Genomic DNA, 15,944 nt, shown 5'->3' on the forward strand with positions numbered 1-15,944 from the left:
GCTCTGCTGCCTTTGTTAGCCCACGGGGTCAACGGACGCTGATAGACATCTCCCACCGTCACGCTTCAGTCTTCATGAACTCCCCTCCAGCACACACTCGCCTCTCACAACCAGACCCACGTGGAAAAATAACTGTTAAAGGAGGCATGTTGATGCAACACAGCTTCATTTATGTCATTTTTCCATCTTTATTTATCTCCCGAATCGGAACAGCCGAGTACACTGAGATCGAACACGGAGAAACGACAGATTTATTGTTGACAACGTCTTGAAATAGACTGAAATTAAAATTCATGACATTACAGAAAATATCTTAAATATTACGAGTAAATAGTTATCCTGTCACACTTTTTTTTTTTAAAGTAAAATAAAAAACGATATTCTTAATGGTTTAAGATTTTTTTATAATTATTTTCGATCTGCAACAAATTTTTATTTTGGAAATATTACAACTTTTCCTTGTAACTTTGCGACTCAGTGAGTCTTATCCCTCATTACATAATTATTAGAATAACATTCATGTTGTATTGTTTCTTGACCCGTCACACATCAGTACAGTAAGTTCTGCACGTTAACTTTCGGTTAAAAATGTCCCTAAGAAACCAAACATCCGCAGCTCCTTCCGATATGGCTTCACTTCTCGTTTCCACCGTCTCATTTGTGCCGATCAGCTCTAAAACTCGAGGTCCCAGCCAGACTCTTCGTCAGGAGGAGGGCCCTCCATGTCCTCGGGGAAGTAGTCAAAGTTGCGGTTGTCCAGCGGCCCGGTCACCTGACAGAGAAACGCAGGAAAGTTAAAACACCTCGGCGTGCCTGCGACCTCGTGGCGACGCCGACCGGTTACCCACCGTGGGCGTGAACGGAGGGTCGATGGTTCCCTGACGGAGGCCGTCCCAGTTGAAGCCCTCGAACCACCTGAGTGGACAAGTATAGGTTGCCATGACTACATCGGCAACACAAAAGAAAAAAAACCTGTGTTTCAGGATTGTTTGGGGTCTCACTTGTGTTTCTGGATGTCCTTCACGCCGTTCTTCTGGTTTCCCAGCCGCTCGGCGGGATTGTCCCTGAGAATCACAAACACAAGCGTTAGCGAGGACACGCCGGCCCAACTGCATCATGCGCGACAACAAAAGAGAACCTGCAGAGCCGCTTGATGAGGTTCGCAGCGCTCTTTGTGATCTTCTTGGGGAAGGCGATCATGTCGATGCCTCTCAGGATGATGTTGTAGGTCGTCATGGGGTCGGAGCCTGAAAACGGAGGGCTGGAGACAAAACGACGGCAAACAGAAAGAGGTTATTCTGTCACGAACTTCAAGTCAAATCAGAATCATTGGGAACAAAACGAATGACTGGACGGACAAAATGGTCACGGTAATGTCAGATTTACAGGTTAATAAAGGTGAAATGTTCGGTCCTTCGTGTCAGGTTCACGTCATAGCAGAGTTACTGTAGTTACGAGTTCACCTCGATACCTGTGTTCGTAATTACGACCAACTACGGAACGTCGAACTTTCCTGAAAGCTCCCAAATGTCCGAGAAAAAGTTAAAAAAACAACAACAAGTAAACGAGGACGTTACATGTAAGTATGTTATTGAACACCGAAATTGAATAAATGTAGTGTTAGCATGGCATAGCACAGCGCTGACTTTTTGACTGTCACAACTGCAGTAAAGAAAGTTTCCTTTCATCTTTTAGAGGCAGCTCAGGACGAAACTTCCATGTTTTCTATTTCCTATATTAATCCCTTGCTTCTGTTGCATGTCTGCATGAGTCCTGTAGAGGCCCATGCTAACCTGTAATAGGTTCTGGTTTTGTAGTTGTACCTTCCACTGAGCAGCTCAAACACCAGTATTCCCAGAGACCAGCAGTCAGCTGAGCTTTCGTGGCCTTTGTTCAGGATGATCTCGGGAGCGACGTACTCCGGAGTCCCACAAAATGTCCACGTCTTCTTCCCCAGACCCACCTTCTTCGCAAAACCGAAGTCCACCTAACGGAGAAAAAAAAAAAAACACAAACACCAACTCTTGAGTTTTCTCCGTTTGAACGTTTTGACTCTCGTGAAAGGACGAATATGCGTAAAACGCCTCCTCACCAGCTTGGCGTATCCTCGGTGGTCCAGGATGATGTTCTCGGGTTTGAGGTCTCGGTAGATGATTCCTCTGGAGTGCAGGAAGGCCAGAGCCTCGACAACGCAACCCGTGTAGAAACGAGTGGTGGTGTCATCGAATGAGCCCCTGCAGCAGTTTAGCCCTTTGTAGGATTAATAATTCTTAAAACGTTTAAATGTACAACTACCTCCACCAACGAGATTGTTTTTGGTTTGTTAGTCGGCGGGATTACAGAAAAACGACCAGCCCGATTTTCGTGAAACTTGGTGGATGGATGTGGTACGGGGTCAAGGAAGAACCCACACAATTTTGGAGGGTATCCGAATCACGGGTCAGACGTATCTTCTGGGATCGAACGCATGCGACACGTTATCATGTGCACCCTGAATGATGGGCGCACAGAGAAAATAACAGAAAAGCGACGACTAGAGGGTTAAAAACTTTATGGATATTGTGATGCTCCATTGGCCTAGTAATGCAGTGGCCCACCTGGATTTGTCCCAATTTGCCCGATGGTCAGAACACCAGCGCGGACCTCTTGGATACAGTGGTTTTCGTAGAGGAGAACCAGAACCGGTACAACTGCTAAATCTCCCCAATTGTAAATATATCCAGACTTATATCGTGGTTGTAGTTGCATATTTGCACATCATAGAAAAAAAGGACGATTGGCCTTGGCGGAGGTTTCTGCTCTCTTTTACGTGTTATAATTTCTTAGTTTTTCCCATGAGATTGAAATGCATCAGAGCTAAAATGGAATCTGTGTGATTATTTATTGTTCGCTAACGGTTTCAGGTAATGTATTACAGAAAACTCACCGTGGATGTGCCGGTCCTTCTCCCAACCTCTTATAAACTCATTGTGAATATCCTCCAGCTTTGGACATAAAATATTAACTTATAACCCATTTGCCTACACGTCAGGATGCAGTGTTGTTGTTTTTTTGGCCTGTATTGTAAGTAATCGGAGGTTACAGACAACTTTTCGAGAACATTGCAGCCAACCACAGAACCGGCGTCAAAATATTCGCTGCGATTCATTTCCTCATTTTTTTTTTTGGTGATCCGCAAGTCTGGATCGAGATCGTCCGACAGTTTCCCTTGACGTGCAGGTCTTTGTACGAGGATTTGGTTTGTGTTATCAAGAAGCACTGTTTGAAGATGAACGTACAATCACGCACCTGTCTTGTAGCACTGACCACAGTTCTCCTCCGAGACAAGCCTCCAGCAGCATGTAGAGATATTTGGAGTCTCTGAAAGTGCGATACAACCTGCAGGAAGGCGAGGAGTGTCTGATTAAAAGTGAAATTCATCCTGCCAATCACAAAGTGTACAGATGCAAGCATCCGATCATGTGTCTTCATAGAGTTGCGCTACACTCGGGTGTCACTCAAACACGTCACCCGGCTCGTCGTTTAAACGACTTTCTGACGCTTTTAAAGGGTCTCTGTTGACGATTTCCAGAGTTTGATGCAAAAAAAAAAAATCTGATGTGCGCCCTCTGGTGGTCATGTCCACGGAGAAATCCCAGACGTGCCGGATCGAAATTTGTCACACTTACTCATGAGGGTTACACTTTCATCCCGGTCTAAGTACGTCGCAGTGCTGCGCGTCGTGCACGCGTAACAGGAGCAGTCTCAGAACTTATTGCTCCAAGTTTGTGGCAGCAGGAGCGTGTCTGAGGGTAATTACAATATTACAATGGTTCATGTGTCATTGTCTCTTTGGTTTCCACGAAGTGAGCACAGACTGCTGCGACTGGTTGTAACACAACACCAAAGAGAAAGCGACCTCTCAGCACCACTTTAATCCTCTTAAGTGAAGTGAGTGCCTTTTAAATACGCGCGAATAAATCCAGTTGCATTAAAAGTGCAGCCTGACCTGATGATGAACAGGCTGTGAGTCTCCACCATGATGCGGCGCTCGGACAGGATGTGGCCCTGCTGGCTGGTGTCCAGGATGTGGCGCTTCTTCAACACTTTCAGGGCGAATGATCGATGGGGGTCGTTCTTTAATTGAACCTGAGCACACAAACGCACACACACACACACACACACACACATACACATACACATACACATACACACACACACACACACACACACACACACACACACACACACACACACACACGTACAGAAAAGCGTGTAGCTTCACATTTACAGCGTCCTCATACAATCGTACGGACGCTCACCAGCTCGACCCGACTGAAGCCTCCCATCCCCAGAGTGGAGATGACGTTGAAATCACTGAGCGACACACTGGAGAAGAAATCGTCCTCTGCCAGACGTCTGCAGAGAACAAGAAGATGATTGTTTACTTCAGACAAAGTGCAAACGCCACACTGTAAAAATACTGGATTACAAGTAAAAAATTAAGTTAAGCGACAAATACAAACTTTTATTCTGGATTTATCTGCTGATGGTTTCGTTTGTGGTGCTCATTTTTATCGCCATTATTTTCTACATAATGCCAATTCCATTTTATCCAACTAAGAAGCGACCAACAATGACGTCACCCATTGGTTTGTGAATTGTCCTTATGAATCCTTCAATTCAGTGTTTCAGCCGTCGCCGTCTTGCTAGTTCAGAGCGGTTTTGGCGCCGGAAGTGACCATATTTGGACGAACTGGGGGAGGAGCGAGCAGTGGATCTGACTCCATCTGATTGGAAACCCGAGAACGCTATGCCCCGCCCGCCTATAGTGGGAACCTGACTGTACCACAGACCTGTCAATCAAAAAGCCAAGCCCCCAAATTTTATTTTTGATGGGATTATTTTCGAATAATGCTTCTTGAATGGGAGTCTACTAGAGCCAGAGGTTTTTGGGGACCAGCCCCTGGTGGCCCTCAACGGTATTGCACTTTAAGGCACTTCTGCATTGGCTTCACTTCTCAGACCCGGAGACTACGAACGTTTTTATATATACAGTGTGTGTCCGACCAAAATTCCCCCTCAAAAAAAGGCAAATTCTCTCATTTGAAAAATTGGCACCATGAAATTTGGGTATTTTTACATAGCAAATGTCAAATAGTCCGATTTAATTTTCTGTAAATCAACTAATCAATTCAGGTGTACTTGAATCGAATCTACACTCAGTGACCACTTTATTAGGAACACCTACTTATCTGTGCCCGTCCCAGATTTCTATTAGTCTGCTGCTTTTCATAAAGTAAATGTTCTTTATCCAGACGTCTACAGCAGCGGTTGCATAAACGGTTTTTTTTTCTCATAAGCCCAGGCCCTTTTCTTTGGAAACATTTCCGTGAACTCACTTGGCCTTGGCCTCGTCGCTGTCGAGCTGTTTGTTGCTGCCATCATCTAGTCCTCCAATCAGTTGTTTGAAGGTCCTGGGACACAAGCGAGAGACGAGCGGCTGAACACAAAGGCTCCTTTAGAAGTGAACCACGGGCTCCACCACCGAATCAAACCGACGTTCACACCGAATAAAGATTCTCACTCACTCTCTGTCGATGACCAGACATGTGACGTCTCCCACGGCTGTGACGCTGGCTGTTCTCACGTCCTCGCTGCAACAGAAAGGAAGAAACAAGCCCTTTGTACGACTGCTTTCAAGGTAACTTGGAGAGTTACTTAAGTTGTCACTGACAAAACTGCATCCAATGTTTTTTGTTTTTTTTGATTTTGGCAGAGAATTAAAGTAGATTTGAAAAAAAAAAATGAAAAAAGATCAACATTCCTTGGACTGACTCGTTGTTGCCACGGTAACACACGAACTTACCAGAGTTGACAAAGGTGTTGGAAAATGAACAAAAATGTACGTTTTTCTTTTTCATCTATTTAAACATTTTGCAGATATTATTGCAGATATCTGTTGTTAACCGGCGTGCGGTAGATTAAACACACGAATCATGAAGTACGAATTGTGTGTTTTCATGTAAGTGTGTGTGTGTTTCACCCTTTCAGAGCCTGCTCTCCAAACCAGTCCCCTTTGGAAAGATTCTTCATGGTTCCCTGCTCGTCGTCGGTTGTCGTCTGCTGAGACACTTTCACCTGCGGAGATCAAACATGCATCTACTCAGATACAACTTTGAGGCAGTTGTTCTTTACATCAGTATTTCCATTTTATGCCATTTTATTCTTCAATTCCACGACATTTTAAATATTCTTTTTTTTTTTAAATTAAACTGTCTACGAAGATTCACTGATACTTGGGTTCGTGTATCGGTGCAGTTTTTATGCCCACGTGACGAGGCATTATGTTTTTTTAAAACATCTCAACAATGCACAGGTGAAATTCCTTCAGATTTGGCACAAACATTCACTTGGTCCCAGCAATGAACTGATATGATTTTGGGGGTCAAAGGTCACTGCGACCTCATGTCCGTTCCATTCTTGTGGGCAGACCTGTGGGGCACTCAGGTTTCTGCTGTAGGTGGGGGCAGCATAGTGTGCTCAGGTTCCCAATTGGATCCAGTCAGACCCACTGCTGGCTCCTCCCCCAACTCGTCCAAATCTGGTCACTTCTGGCTCCAAAATACCAACATTGCGACGGTTAAAATGCCGAAGTCGAGTGTTCGGAAGGGCAGTTACCAAACCAGTAGGTGATGTCACGGTTGGTTACTGCTTGGTACTGACTTGGCGACCATTAATTATTATGGAATATGTGTCTTCATAGGTTTTCTTATGTGGAAAATTATATGAATTGCTATCTGCAACTCTTGTTTGTTATAGTTATAGTCGCCTGATCTGTGAAACCATGTAGGCGAAACTCCAGCCAGCCACCATCTGACTTCTGTGTAATCAATTTCTTCCCCTTTGTCTTTCTCAGGTAATTGCTCTCCTCTTTGCGCCTCCCAATAAATCCATTTTCCTCACCTGTCCTTCGCTGATGATGAAGAATGTGTCTCCGCTGGCTCCCTGTCGGATAATGTAATCCCCGTCACTGTAATGAGTCTGAGAGAGAGAGTGGAGGAGGGATGTTAATCATGTGACCTCGAATTACTGAGAGTTTTTCTAATCATTTGGATTTGTCAGGAGGAGAAGGAACAGATGGCAGAAACCCAAAAGTAGCCTCATAAGAGGAAGAAAAGAGTCAGGCAATCATCACCTCTTCCAAAACATCAGCCAGCTTACTGAGGACGTCCTCGGGTAGCGCCTTAAACGAGGGAACGCTGGAGGGAGAGTTTATGGAAAGAGATGTGAGTCACTCTTGTGTGGTGGGAGCTGAAAAACAGTGATGTCTATAAGTAGGAGCTGTTACCTGCGGAGGAAGTCTAAGTACTGAGTAAGTTTGATGAGACCAGTTCTCATCATGATGGTCTGGAAACCCTGCCGGTCAATCGCCCAGAGCTTGATGTCGGTCAGGGCTGAAGACGTACAGAGAATGTTTTATATACGAGGACAGAAATCTACTTTAATTCAGATGGAAAAATGAACAGAAACAGAAACGGCAAAAGAAAACGATTCAAATGGAAAAAAGAATACCGTACAAATCCCTTTCAGTGTTCTCAACTTTACGAACAACGATAAAAGCTACCGAATGCGTTTTCCCTGATTCCCCGACGACCTCCGTGTTGCCGCAGCGATGTCGAGCGTCATGTCTTCCCGCATCCTTCGTGTTTATTTACATGCAAAGCCATTTACCGCTGCTCCTCTTCACAGCCTCAATCACCTCCTCCACCCCACTAAGCCTCCAGTGTGTGCATCATCATACTCTGTATGGCCACACTTCAACATGGTCCCACTTATTCGCAGCGAAGGCTGACTCCTACCAGCGTGAAGGGCTTTCTATTTTCCTACAGCCATTTTCATTAAACAATTTAACACTCCTACACATACCGGGAGTCACCATTGGCAACCCGGCTAACACAGTCATGTGAAAACAGAAGAACATCACCTGGGAATTGTTGGATTTTTAAATTTTTTTTGTGGGACATATTTGGACAAACAAACATTTGATCCTCTTTGATACAGTGCCTGAATATAAACTAACAACAACACAAGGAAAATGAACTGTTTGAATGATTCACTTATGAAGAATTTCAATAGATTTCCTATTCATCTGCGGAAAAAGGAACTTCACCTCTGGCAACAGAAACAATTTCTTCCAGATGTTTTTCATAAATAGCCTTCATGTGTGATATTGACTTGCCAAAAGTTTTAACCAGTCTTCAATGTTTAGTTCCTTCAGCTGCTGATGTTTAAGGGTTTTCATGCATGTTCTGGCTGTTTCAAATCCCTGCAGAACTTTTCAAGTTGGTTCAAATCTGGGTTTTGACACCCATGGAAAAACCTCCATTTCTTGGTGAGTTTTTTTTTGTGTGTGTGTGGTGGGAATATTTATCCAGCTGAGAGGTCCACTTCTGGTTCAACTTTTGGACAAGTGGCTTCAATATTATTTTCAAGCTGTCATTGACATGATGCAGAATTCATAGTTTAATCAATGACTGAAGGCTGCCAGGTCCCTAAGGGTGCGAAGCAACCCAAAACCATAATACTACCACCACCGTGCTTCACAGTTGGGCTGAGGTTTGGTAAAAATCTGTGCCATCCCTTTCTGATTGTAGATGTGTATTTTGACACCAAAGGCTGCAGATCCTGGGATGATGAGTTTGGCTTCTTGGAAACTTCTTTTTGAATCAAACAATCTGCTTTTGGGCTGAATTTTGATTGGGCAGCGAGTCTTGGACAAACCGGCAATCGCTTGAAATCTACAACACTCGTAGATGAAGTTACTCAGAATGTCACTGCATTCAACTCTGTTAATTTTTGTCATCGTACACTCAGGTACTTCCGAAGTAACCTTTCTCATTTCTCAGACGTGGCTGATCTCTTTAATCCTCAGAAATGTGCTCTCACGCTTTTCTCTTTCATTCACTCGAATGACATTGAACAACACAAGGACACAGGCTGAAAGCATCAGACGGAGAGCAGTAAAGGTGAGCAAAAACCTCATTTGAAGGTGAACCGTTTGCAAAGAGCTGCCAGATTGTTCTAATACCTTGCACAGCCAAGAATCCAAATATTAGAGAGACACATTTTTTTGTGAAATGTGCCAAAAAAATATGCTCAGTTAGGGTCTAGGCATCCCTCGAGCACATCGTGATATACAGACACGCAAAAAAAACAAAAACCGCATGACAGTCGTATTTAAAGGCAATCCATCATCTGAAGCACTGCTGTCAGACGGCAAAATAAAGGGATTTGAAATGCAAAGAGTAAACATGCAGAGTGTTACGAGAAGAGTTATCTCTTTAAGACATTCAGCAAAAAAAACACTTTATTTTCTCATTTCTAATCCTGTTATGTTTAGTTATCTCGTCATATGCTAAATATAAATCTCTAAATACAGTGTTTTAATATGTAAATCACGAATATCTTTTCCTGTAAAATATTTAAATGACTTATCTTAAACTCGTGTGTAGACGTAAATTTTATCCAGGGAAATTCTGTGATTTGAGGCGTCCACATAACCAAAGAAATACACTTTATTTGCTTTTTAATTAGCTTTTCTTTTCTTTTCTTTTTTTGTTACAGACGATCAATCTAATACTCACATCTGGAACTGTAGCCAGTAGCTCGTTAGTGTAGCCTAGCATAAAAACTGAGGAAAAAGAAAGCCTGACTGTCTTGCGGTAACAAAATTATGAATATTTCATGGTCGTTTAATCCATAAAAAAACAAGAAAATGTATGTTTTTCAGCATGTTTTGTTGCCCTACAAAGGTAACTAGCCAGTGGTAAAAAGAGAAAGCTTAGGTTTTTGGAGAAAACGTTTTCAGGCCCACTGAGTACTGTCTAGCTTTCCATCTGCCATTTAATAATAATAATTACAATGAAATCAATATATTAAATTACTTTAGCCTACAGTTTAAAGCGACCATTTGCGTGACCGAAGCGGTCAGTGCACATAATTAGTGAAAGGACAGTCAGAAATTTGGAAAAACCCTCTGATAAATTCTGTTTTTACAGTTTCTGGCTGATCCGTGGTGTCATTTTGGTGATTTAAAAAAAAAAATTTTTTTTCCTTTCAAACCAGTTTGTGAGGTTCAAAGCGTTAAGTAACTTTCACGCGTCAAATTTCACTACAGTCAAGACGAGTAAAGATGTCAAGCAAAGCTAAGCTAGTTTCCCTGTTCAGCCGGACGAGTGCGTGCTGACATGTCGACCAGTTGATGGTCAAGCCACGCTATTTTTTTGTTGTTGTTGTTGTTGTTATTTTGGGCTGGTGTGCGTCATGAGCGTGTTGTGTTCACCTGTTACCGTCGCCGTGCGGGTGCAGTTGTACAGGATGGCCAGTTCTCCGAACACTTTTCCGGGGCCGATGGAGCACAGCGTGTTGCCTTGTTTAGCCACCTCCACCATCCCATCTGCGAACACACAAACACGCCCCCGTTCACTCCTTCGTTGGGTCCAGACCGCTGATTGATCGGTCGAAATGACAGAGAATGAATCAGCAACTATTTGATTTGATCCTTTTTCTGTTGCAGCCGTTTCCCCCGATTTCAAATGCTTTCAATGACTTCTCATATAAATATTCACGGAAGGTTATTGGTGCCAACTGAAGAAGAAACTTGTACGTACAAACAATAATTATTTATGTCCATAAAAATTAAGAACATCAAATACGCTACGTGGACGCCGCCGGCGTACCCGTCACAACTCGTGAACCCGGGGCTTCATTCCGAAAATTTCACAATCCGATGTCGCGAACACCACAAGGGGGCGACGTTCATATGGACTCTTCTCGCGTGCGCGGTAAATGCGACAACATTTGAACGCAGAATAAAATAACGGTAAAAAAAACAAAACAAAACAAAAAAAAATGTTAGAAAACAAGCAGGGTTAAATTAGTTTATAAATGAACCGAAGACACTCCGTCAGTAAATGTACGTCCACTCTGCCCGTCGTAGGGCACGCTTAACCGAATAGTTTCATTTGATTGGCTCTTAACCCCGCTCAGTGTCCAGTGAAGCCCAAGTGGACATTTAATTTCACTTTATTGATTCTCCAGGACTAAATTATCCTCCTAGTGAATTATTTAACTTTTTAGTTGTGTCTACCAACAGTATGCTGGCTAACGTTAGCACTGTGCTAACTGACTAAGGCTACTAACCCACGGCATCCTGTTGTCTTCACTTCGTACAGCTCGGAGCTTTAAAGTCCTTCGATCAAGATCTGCTTTTTCTCGGTTTTAACATCCAATGACCTCATCAACAGTGCGTCCTCACAGCCGACAGCCTTACCCTCCAGAACGTAGACCGTGGAGCCGTTGTCTCCCTCCTGGATCACGCAGCATCCTTTGGCCAGGCTGGTGGGGTACATGCAGTCCATGATGGTGAGGATCTGCACACACGAGGCCAAAATAAATAATAAATAATAATAATAATAATAATAAATAATAATAAATAAACCAACGCGTCACGTGAAGGACGATGCTGAGTGGAAAAAGCGGCGCAGATGTGGCCGTTACCTGCCCGTGTTCCAGATGTTTCATGAAGTCATTGTCCATCAGAGCCCTCTGGATCAGCTCCCTCGACCTGCGCGTGCACACACATCAACACACACACACGCACGCACGCACGCACACGCACACGCACACGCACACACACGCACACGCACACACACACACACATCACTCAGCGTGTGTCAAGTGTGTAGTCGTAAAATCGATCGGGCGCAACAGCTGTTCAGTTTTGATCAAAAATGTTTTAATTGTCAAATCAAAAATCCAATTTGACTTTTGATGGTTTTTTAACGACTCCCTGATAAAGAGTAATATGTACATACTTCCTGGCGACTTTGTGTCGTAATACTTTCAGCAGAGCTTCTTTTTCACGATGTTGTTTTGCAGAAGAATCGCGGGAATTTAGCAAAATTGCATGCAGCTGCAAATATTGTGGAGATTGAATTTGCGTCAACTACTGTCATTACAAGTTTGCGATTCCCTGAAGGGGCTGGTCGATTTCATCTCGCGTAATGGATTACAGCGGACGACACCGAAGGGCTCAGAAATCTAAAACGGGTTCCTTTAACGAAGTATTATTTGATGTCTTTCTCGCCCTGGCGACGTCATTTAAAGGTTTGAGACGTGGTGCTCGTCGCTGCAGTACGTTTTCGTGGTGACATAAAGTGCAGGTGGCCGTGAAGTTCGGGGGCTCTGTGAGGCGCGCGTCACTCACTCGGTGGTCTTGCTGTAGCTGTTGAGCGTGACGTCGGTGAGCTGGGAGGGGTCCAGCGCCGTGGGCTCGGCGGAGATGGCCTGTCTCTTGGTGCGCTGGGGCTCGTCAGCTCCCGCCGGAGGAGGAACCGCCGGCCCTTTCCCCCCCCCCCCCCACAGAGAGCCCAGTTAATACGTCAGTCGCATCTGAATACACCGGACGACGAGCAAACCTCATGGTGTTAAAAAAATAAATAAAAGAAACCGGTCCTCGTCGCCTTTACGTCACTTCACGGTCTGTTTTATGGAGTCATTTAATTGAGTAACTTAATGAAGGTCGTAAAATAAAACGGTGAAGCTGCGTTGTCGTATTTCAGATGTCTTGTAGTTCATTGACGGACATGTGAGGCCCCCCCAAACCTTCCTGCAGAGGGGCCAGACCCCCAAAGTGAAAGAGACACAGTGAGACCACAAACCATGCAGCGATTTGGGGTTTTCGACTGTTACCCTTCAGACAATCTGCATTATTTGCACGTCTTTTTGATTCCTCCTGGTCGTTCTGCATCTCCGTATCGTCAGTTTGATTCTTTTTGTGTTTGTTTGTGTCTCTTTGATGTTGTTTTTTTGTCTCTTTACAGTTGTTTTGCGACTCTTTGTGGTTGTTTTGTGTCTCTTGTGATGTCACGTCAGCGATTACAACTAAACTTATTTGGGAAAAAGCATAAAAATATAATTTAAAAAAATATATAAATTTGTTATTTTTAGGCTTGTAAATAAATTATTTGGTATGTACTCAACATTTTTAATGTTTTCAGGGATGGGGAAGTTGGACTTTGATGTCAGTATTTGTAAAATTCTGGTGACAACTTTTCTATCGTTTCTATGCCGATGACACAATTAGATCTCTCTGTTGATACTAACGACACCAATGAATGAAATGAGCATTAACTCTGTTGTAAATCATGTTTTTTGACTTATCAGTTAAGAAATCTTCCATTTTATTCCCATCCCCATCTTAAGGCTCCTCCTCCTGATTCCCCACCAGCCTAAAGACATCTGAGCAGGTTTACACTTGTTTTTTTAATTGATTTTATGATTAATGTCACTTTCTCATTGTATGTTGTCATTTTAATGAACATTTTAAATCATTTTCTCCCTGTTTTTTTTTTTTTTCATTTTCTTTATAAATAAAGCTTTTATCGTGATATTAGGATCGATGTTCCCTCGCTTAGAGTCGATCCACCTGGACAGACAGGTGAGGTGATCGCGCCGACACACCTGTGTTCACCGTCTCCGCGGAGGCGTCGGGGTGCTGCGAGGCGCCGCGATGCCTGTCCAGCTCGATCTGCAGCTGTCGGATCAGATCGTCCTTGGTGTCGAGCTCCAGCTCCAGCTCATCGATCAGAGCGTCTCTCTGCCGCAGCTCCTCGATCTTCAGCTGCAGGGCCAGCTGCAGGTCCCGCAGCGTGCCGCCGCTCTTCGACACGGCCATGCGCACATCCATCGGAGAATATACTGAGCAGCAGGAGGTAGGATAGGATAGGTAGGATCTGAGGAAGGAAAATACGTCCGTCTGAACAGGGACATTTAAATCTAACTGAGGACGTTTCCACTGAAGACTTTGAAGGATTAGAGGGGCCCGAAAAAGGTCAAGAGGCCCCTGGACCAGAGGCCCCGTCTGAACTGTTAACATTTCTAGTTGGAAAGTCGGTACAGACAACTACAAAACGATACAAAATGGCAAGAAAGAGTCACAAAACAACCACAGAGAGACACAAAACAACAGCAAAGAGACACAAAACAACCACAGAGAGACACAAAACAACAGCAAAGAGACACAAAACAACCACAAAGAGACACAAAACAACCACAGAGAGACACAAAACAACAGCAAGGAGACACAAAACAACCACAGAGAGACACAAAACAACCACAAAGAGACACAAAATAACCGCAAGGAGACACAAAACAACCTCAGAGACACAAAACAACCACAAAGAGACACAAAATAACCACAGAGATACAACACAACTACAAAGAGACACAAAACAACCACAGAGACACAAAACAATGAACAACCACAAAGAGACACACAATAACCGCAAGGAGACACAAAACAACCTCAGAGACACAAAACAACCACAAAGAGACACAAAATAACTGCAAAGAGACACAACACAACTACAAAGAGACACAAAATAACCACAATGAGACATTTATCTGAAAGCCGGATTTGCTTAAAAAAAAACAAAGGACTTTGAGATGCATCAATAAACTACACAACACACAGTTTGATGAGCCAACAACATCATAATTTGATCTTGTTAAATGTGTTTACAAAATGTAATTAGTTGTAGCTTCACTTTGAGCTCTGAGTGACTGCGATGGTGGTATTTTTACAGTTTCAAGAAAAGAAAAAAACAAATCCGTGGATTAATTGATGAATTAATCAGCACAAGGATAATTGTTTAAAATGAGCTTCGCTTCAATCAACTGCACGCTGGTAACATTTTCATAACTAAGATATAACAAACTGCGTGACATGTTTCTCTGTATTTAATCCTGTACATGTTTCTGATTATACCTGCAGACTTTTATTGTAGTGACATTTTCAGAGCTTCTTCCATCACTGGTTTTCTCACTTTGTTTTGTCTTGCTGTAATTATTGCGATGAAGCATACTGTGATTAATCCTTTTTATTTTATTACGATGAAACGCACCTTAAGTTAACGTTTCTGTCTCTCTCGCATATGAACTCATCATGTACTCACTTTTTCGGTCAGACACACGGACCATTAAAACGCTGCAGAATCAGTAGAGTCCTGCCTGAGAGGGACGTCCAGTTCAGTCCGTTTCCGGCTGTAAGTCGACCTGTTTCTCCTGATCCGAGCCGCAAAATAAATAAATTCATCAATTATTGAAGCAGCTCACAAAGATGACACGTAAAAACTGGGTTTCCATCAAACAACATCAACAACAGTGATGAACCGGAGTCAGACAGAGAGGAGACTCGGGAGGTTGATGAGCGACACGCAGATACGCACAGCTGAGTCTGACAGTGCTACTACAAAATAAAGGACACTTTTATTTTGAAGTGTATGTCTTTTTTTTTTTTTTTTTTAAAGAAATGTATATTTTCAAACTAAAAAATCTTACATCCCTGAGCCGTGTTCTTCATTGAACTGTATTGAAAATATATAGCCTATATATGATGTATATAATAATATACAGCTGGCAGTCACGGGTTTGACAACATTACTACAAAATTAAACTCTCAAAACATTTTTATTTTGTGAAGAAATTTTTTTTTTTAAATTACAAATCACACAGCAATACTGTGCAACAAATGTACGGAAAATATAGCATATAATAAAACATATATAACATTTCACATTACCACAAAATAAAAGTCTATGTTTTTATGTTGAAAGTCTGCAAACTAGCTATCTTGAAAATATGCAGTGTCTTATTATATCATTAATAAAAGATATTAAAGGTTATATTCTAAAGAGAGCAAACACTGCTGCCATGGTTGCATGAATGGATTTGATTTATATTTATTGTTTATTTCATTCAACATTCAGTGCTGTAACATGTGCCCCCTCATTAATTAAAGTCACTTTTTTAATCTTAGAATGCATATTATCTCAATATTCAATATTTAGGACACTTGTATATGTACAATTACAATTATTGTGCAGTGGATTAAATCTAAT

General features: G+C 42.7%; 1 protein-coding gene across 1 annotated transcript; it reads right to left on the reverse strand.

Annotated features, from left to right (window-relative positions):
* Window positions 1-149: 149 nt before the first annotated feature.
* LOC138622303 (cGMP-dependent protein kinase 1-like) lies at window positions 150-15,259 on the reverse strand. The gene is made up of 21 exons (XM_069700996.1): window positions 15,000-15,259; window positions 13,507-13,778; window positions 12,251-12,386; window positions 11,542-11,608; window positions 11,315-11,414; window positions 10,325-10,438; window positions 7,331-7,436; window positions 7,178-7,241; window positions 6,946-7,023; window positions 6,026-6,120; window positions 5,571-5,636; window positions 5,382-5,456; window positions 4,302-4,398; window positions 3,989-4,128; window positions 3,289-3,378; window positions 2,093-2,234; window positions 1,824-1,987; window positions 1,139-1,261; window positions 1,002-1,064; window positions 849-915; window positions 150-772 (listed from the first exon to the last, which is right to left on the reverse strand). The coding sequence occupies exons 2-21, from the start codon at window positions 13,730-13,732 to the stop codon at window positions 674-676; spliced, it is 2,112 nt and encodes a 703-aa protein (XP_069557097.1). The 5' UTR covers window positions 13,733-13,778; window positions 15,000-15,259; the 3' UTR covers window positions 150-673.
* Between the last annotated feature and the right edge of the window lie 685 nt (window positions 15,260-15,944).

Source organism: Brachyistius frenatus, unplaced genomic scaffold (genome assembly GCF_029030835.1).
Source record: "Brachyistius frenatus isolate BFR_SWC_R1_liver_20210118 unplaced genomic scaffold, ASM2903083v1 Contig_35, whole genome shotgun sequence".
Lineage (NCBI taxonomy): Eukaryota > Metazoa > Chordata > Actinopteri > Embiotocidae > Brachyistius > Brachyistius frenatus.

Excerpts from the sequence above, each read along its gene's own strand:
- LOC138622303 (XM_069700996.1), bottom strand. The coding sequence starts at position 13,732 with ATGGATGTGCGCATGGCCGTGTCGAAGAGCGGCGGCACGCTGCGGGAC. Across the intron at positions 7,437-10,324 it reads CCGCACGGCGACGGTAACAG|CCCTGACCGACATCAAGCTC; the intron begins GTGAACACAACA and ends GTACGTCTTCAG. Across the intron at positions 3,379-3,988 it reads CACAGCCTGTTCATCATCAG|GTTGTATCGCACTTTCAGAG; the intron begins GTCAGGCTGCAC and ends GCCTTCCTGCAG.